This window comes from Copidosoma floridanum, unplaced genomic scaffold, assembly GCF_036245765.1.
Source record: "Copidosoma floridanum isolate Cflo_tuat_1 unplaced genomic scaffold, Cflo_Japanese_pri ptg000013l, whole genome shotgun sequence".
Taxonomy (NCBI): domain Eukaryota; kingdom Metazoa; phylum Arthropoda; class Insecta; order Hymenoptera; family Encyrtidae; genus Copidosoma; species Copidosoma floridanum.
In genome coordinates this window covers 14,625,110-14,631,448 of record NW_028321890.1, presented here as the reverse complement: position 1 = coordinate 14,631,448, position 6,339 = coordinate 14,625,110, and the positions used below count along the sequence as shown (strand labels likewise).

The following is a 6,339-nucleotide window of genomic DNA, read 5'->3' as shown; positions in this document are numbered from 1 at the left end:
AACTGCGTTATTACTTCGTGGGTGCAGGGTTGGTAAACAAATTTATACATTCCACGGGACGAAGAGAAGCAATCCTTGTGGAACATAATGATTTTTAGCTTTGCCGCGAGTGTCAATCGCATGTACTCTGAACAAACTATTATTTTATCATGACTTGTGATTCATGGCGTTAATTTTATTTTACAGTAAAAAATGTTGCGGAAAAAAAGTTATATTTTTTAAAGATCTACGAGTTTTACGTAAACTTTGTAGTCTTAAATGTAAAATGAGTAAGTTTGATGAGGGACAACGATAATCTTGGGATTTAGAGTGCAAATTTGATATAACTAAATACGATGGATACAAAAAAATTGTATTTCTATGGAATCCACGCAACTATTACGTATAATTTTTTATCCAACGTAAAATGCAAAAACCAAAAATGCCGCGCCCTCTTCATTTTGGACAACTGCGATTCGATTGGCTGAAAAGATCTTTATCCAGCCAGTCGCAGATGTTAACCCTTTTCCCACCGCGGGGCTGCGTCCTGCGTCCACCATTTACAGTCGTACAATACAAGTGCATATCAGCGATCTTAAAAGTGGCCACCGATCAAGCGCGCGAAATTTAAATATGGTACTTGCAAAAAAAATACTAGTAAAAATTAAATTATTGATCAAATGATAAAAGAAATACAATTGATAACGCAATAATTATCCAAGACGCATTCGAATCAACATTTCTCTTCTAAAATCTCAAATGCAAACATATATGAGTATACGCTGAGTATCGTAATGATAATAAATGTCATTGGTTGAATGGTATTACCAAAAACTTGACATTTTTTTAGTCAATACTGATAATTTGTTGACTCAATAATTTTGTTTAATAGTTTCTATTACAGTGTAGAACATAATTATCATTAAGAGCGGGTGCCTGTTTTACCATTAGTGCTACGCAGTATTATGAAGTTTATCGACCGTGCAGAAAGTACGGTCACATGAGTTTGCGTGCCATGGAATTCTCGCTTTCCGGTTTATCAATAAATTTCGCTTTATGAATAAGTTTATTACTATCACTCTTTCCTTGCTATTGCCATTATGTATTGCGTAATAATAGATCCTCACTAGTATTGTGTATGATTACAAGAAATAATAAAAATATTTTTAAAAAAATTAGTACATAAGCAATTCTGTCTTCATTGGAAAATAAGGTAAAAATATAAAGTATTGTTACAATAAAATACTGAAGCTACTTCTAAATTGATTTGAATCATAAACTCATTAATATAATGTGTAGTCAATAAAAATAATTCTTACTTTTGGTAGAATCCAAAGATCTGCCAATTAAACCTTATTTACTGTATGAAAAAAAAAATTTTCGAATAAATTGCTTACCACTAGCCTAGGATTTTACAGTAACATGTTATTAGTACAAGTTTATATATAATTAACATCATAACCTGTTTACAATATTTAAAATTTATTGATGATAATAATATACTATATTACAAGGTTCAGAAAATTCGTAAATACAATAAAAAATTTCCTGTATCTTCAATAACATTTGGGTTACCGGATTATTTATCCATTCGTAACACACTTGAGCTTCTTGTCTAATTTTTCTAGAAGAATAACTATCGTACTCGACCTTCAGCATATTTGTTTTTATAATATCTACCTTTCATGCATTTTGTTATCATTGATTCTGCCGGTTGAAAGGGGCCTCCTTTAAAAGTATTAATATGCTGTTGAGCTCGCAATGCTCCGTCAACTGTTTCGACTTTTAATAAATTCTTATTCTTGGTTTTGTAGTTATTCATTGCACTGAAATCTCGTTCTGTATCGACGCTTGAATGAGGGACAGATAGTGCCATTAAAGCTAGAGACGATATTCTTTCAAAAATATAAACATCATCGACATGCATAGATCTGATATACCACCAGAATTCATCGATTTTCATATCGTACACACGGACGCTAATGTCAATCGCTAACTCTGGAAGTAGATTCCACTCACTTTGAAGTTGTAAAAGATGCTCTTCGTCAACAATCATTTTTTTAAAATAATTTGTAAATCTAATAAGTGCATCTGGATCTTCGAGACGATACTGAATCGATAGAGCGTTCAGTGGTAACAAGCAAGTTACTGCACTATGTAGCTCATTATTAAAGTTGTTGAAGCGGTTTTTCATTTCTAAAGCGATAGACAAGATAAAATTAAATGAAGCTACGCAAAATGAACTCATATCGTTTGGTCTTGAAAGTACTTCGTGCCTAACGCCGTCACCCAACTGAAAATCTATGAAAGGTAAGTACTCCTTACAGTTAAATAAATTTAGTTTACCAGCTGGAGTTTCAACCACGTATTTCCGATTCATAATGGAGGAAACAATATTTTTATACGTTTTTTTTACGAAATAATTGGCTTCATGAAGTACTACGTCACTCCTTTGAAAAAATAAATTCAGAGAATTTAATTGGCCCAATGCATGCTGCAACATAAAAAAATACGACTTCATGTCAGGTTTGTCCATTGCAATTACTACTTTTGTAGCCAACTCATCGCCCTCATCAGCCAGTTGTTTTGCAAAATAATAGAGAGCTGGCCACTGCTCTATATCTCTATCGACAGATTCCTGCAATGAGAGCCAACGCGTTTCAATGTAACGTTTTATGGCGTGCTTTTTAACATTTAAAAGAGTTTGCACATTTTCAAAATCCCGCAATCTATTTGAATGTTTAACCATGGTATAAAAATTATTGATTAAATCAAATACATCTTTTGGTATTTCTTCCATCGCGTGTTTGAAACAAAGATGCGTGATATGAGATGGACACTGCACACTTTTAATGCCTGGAATCATTTCTTGCAAACGAGCTTTAACACCACTAACTTGGCCCATCATCGTTGAGCAACCGTCAGCTGCAAATGCAATTATATTTGTTATTGGGACCTCAAAATCAGAGAACGATTTTTCAATGCACTCGATTAAGCGTGATGCGTCAGCTTTGGCTTTTGCCCCGGGAATAAAAATCGGATACAGGTCCCACAGTTCTGATTTAATTCGCCTGCTTTGGGGATCCGCAAATCTAACTCTTATGGCTAAAGATTTTTGTTTCGAGTAGTCCGTGCTTTCGTCGATAGAAATACCAAAATATATTTTTTGCAGTAATTTAGCGAGGTCCTCTTTAGCATTTTCACCAATTACATTGACGATTAAGTTTCGCGTCCTGGCAGGGCTCATGTGCAACTCAGATATAATTCCATCATTGACAATGTTTTGCATATCTTTAAGTACTTTAGGAGCCGCCTTAAACGGTATATTATTTCTAGCGATCAGTGCAGCGAATTTTAATTCAGCAATAGCTTTCTTCCTTATTATTTCGTTGTTAATTTTAAAGTCAGCTTTAGTGAACCGTGGTTTTTTTCCTAGTTTTTCTTCCAATTTTTTTAAATGCCTGGTTGACAGTGCGTGTTTTTTTATATTATAAAACTTGCCAGCTAGGCTTCTTTTACATAAATTGCAGCAAAATTTTTTGGTGTTCATTTTCTCAAATTCGAGCCAATCACAGAAAGCCGGCACAGATAACCATTCCTTTCTACCTTTCCGTTCTTTCGGTGATTTCAACTTTTTCACATTATCATCATCACGTATTTCCCGTACCTATATAAAACAAGGTATTCATTTGTAATACGAGTTATATATTTGTTTCATTTATTTATTGATTAACACATATACTGCTGTACCATTTATAGGTATAATACGTATTAAAATAAGGATTCCACTAACGGCGAACAAAGCATAGTTGATTAATACTATGTTACTAATGATAAAAAATTAAGTAATTAAAAAAAATACTAGTTATCCTACGGTCTTTGTAATAAGCCTTTAAAGTAATTTGAGAAAGAACTGGCTTTGATTCATTCTGGGAAAACAAGAGTCTATTATAGTATTAGGTCTACATTGATTTTTCAAATTTTGAGGCCTCTACATACTTTCAAAAAAGTAAGAATTAATTCCAAAAAAGCATTAAAAAGTTGTTAATAATAATTTTTTGTTTGATGATAGTTTTGTTGTATAAATTGATATTTTTTTTTTGTTTAATATCAGAACAAAAAAAAATTACTACAAAACATTAAAAGTCTACCAATAAAATTATTTTGCTATGATTTTTGGCAAACTTCTTGCTTGCATCGAAATTCAGGAAAGCTCTTTATTTTGATATGCTCGCACAAACTAAGCATTGATTGTATAAGTTACATTGTCACTGAAACGAAATTACGTAATATAAACTGGTTTAGTACATTTTACGTTGCAACAAGGGTACATATAAAACTATTATTTACTATATTTTTACTTTGAATTTATTAAAATTTACTGTATTTTCATGGTTGTCGGAAAGACACGCCAATGCCACGCGAAAATTCGAAGCCACAAAGTAGAGCATCAGCCTCTATAAGGAGAGCCTAGCTGGGTGGAGACGCATAGCTGGGGCGGAAAAAAAAACTCATCGACAACAAGAGCTTCAAGAAAATCGAGCTCGGTTGCCGATGCCACAGTTAAAAGGCCAGGATCCAGCCAGACCTATAGCCCTCGTCAAGGTCAACGTGAATGTCCAGGAATTAGAAGTGGTGCTGAACAAGACAGCGCGCTACACACAAACATAATAAAACAGCTGGCATATTACGGAACATTGGTCGCAGAGCGTCCTACGGTACTTCAGCAACGTAGCAAGATCGCCACTGGTAAGCGCCAGGAGATAAACTCGCTCTGAGTGGAGGTGAAGATGATAGTGCCTACGACGAGGCCAATGTATTAGCGCTTCGTTGGCAACCAGGCGTCCGTAGCTACTGGGTTGGACGACAAAAAAAGGGAGCTATAGGAGATGGTGAGATGGCCAACTTTAAGCGTAAGAGGACTTTGGTAGAGGATAGGCAGTTAAGCTAAAAAACTATAAGAGGATAATGCGACCTATAAGAGTCGCTCCTGAAACATCGACTAGAACAAAAGGACGAGTCATTTGTGAGACATTCTTAAAAGGTAAGAGAAATACTAGGCTTCGACTAACCGTGATATCAAGCCCTAGAAGGATCTGATACTGGCCTCGGAAGCTTACCTTGAAGAACTGGAAAACGAGTCCAGTCATAACAATTCTGAAGCAGGCGGGTTCTGAACCACGAGAGTCGTTGCTTACCTGGCCATGGCTAAATAAGTTACTCAGGGAAAATATAAAGTGTGCCTACAGAGTCGAGTTGCAGATGATGCTGGGCTACAAACGGGACAAAGGCCGACTCGAGACGACGTAGGGAAGACTCCGGTAGCTTGGATAAGCATTCAGAAGTAAGTATAAAACGATCTGGAGTATTCTCAGGTCACCCAGATCGAAGACGACGTCTGGAAGCCGACAAATGTACTTTTTTGCTCTAGGGCACAAAGTGATTACAAGCGTGCAAAGTGCGGCTCGAGTAGGCCAATTAATCTACGAAAAAGATGAAAAAAAAGTTGACCTCCAATGCCGAAAAGTTAAATGACAAAGTTGTAGATCTTAAAAAAACCTATCGATTGACGTGCGTTGAATATAATTTGAATGCGTAGTTGCTGAGAAAACTTGAAAAAACCATCGAAAATCGTCTTTTTTTAATTTGTTAATAACTTTTTTTCTTTTGAGATTTTAAAGTTGGTATTCGGTCAAATTATGAGTTTTTGGTTCACAAACCTTCAGTTGTTTTTTTAGCCAAAAATATTAAAATTTTTTCGAAATATCGCATTTTTTCGAAAAAAAACACCTTTCGTAAAAACTTCAATAGACGTCAGGAAATAATGCTGGAGCGATTTTTCAGGGCTTAATCTCTTCGTCTAGACTTATTCTATCATGCAATGTTTGTAGTAAGTAAAATTTTTTAATTTTTGATGCCGAAATCGGACTCCGAAAAAAGTACTTTTTTTTTTCTATCGGTTTTTTACATTTTTTTTACGTATTTTGATAATTGCACGTATATAACTAACTGCAATGCATTGTACTTATTTTTTTTACGAATTAAAAAAAAAAAATTTTCATGATACGACCATGTGGAGCCAAGTTAGGTTTTTTTTTTTTAAAAAATCCCTATGCGACGGTGAAAAGCGTAGAACTCTGAAACTTGCACACTTTACTAACAAATACCCATTTTGCATTAAAAAAATTATTCGCAATCGTTAACTTTAGCGGAACGATGGGTATGATAACGTTACAGTTGAGTCTTTTTGCGCGTCACGCATCGACTGCCCGCTGGTATGAGGTGTGTCTGGCTGGTTGCTCTTACTCGGGCGCTCCGATACGGCTCCGAAATGGAGTCGGAGTGGTGAGAGAAAGATGT

General features: G+C 35.2%; 1 protein-coding gene across 1 annotated transcript; it reads right to left on the bottom strand.

Annotated features, from left to right (window-relative positions):
* Positions 1-435: 435 nt before the first annotated feature.
* LOC149374888 (general transcription factor II-I repeat domain-containing protein 2A-like) lies at positions 436-5,185 on the bottom strand. The gene is made up of 3 exons (XM_089590709.1): positions 5,178-5,185; positions 2,493-3,440; positions 436-526 (listed from the first exon to the last, which is right to left on the bottom strand). The coding sequence occupies exons 1-3, from the start codon at positions 5,183-5,185 to the stop codon at positions 436-438; spliced, it is 1,047 nt and encodes a 348-aa protein (XP_089446835.1).
* Between the last annotated feature and the right edge of the window lie 1,154 nt (positions 5,186-6,339).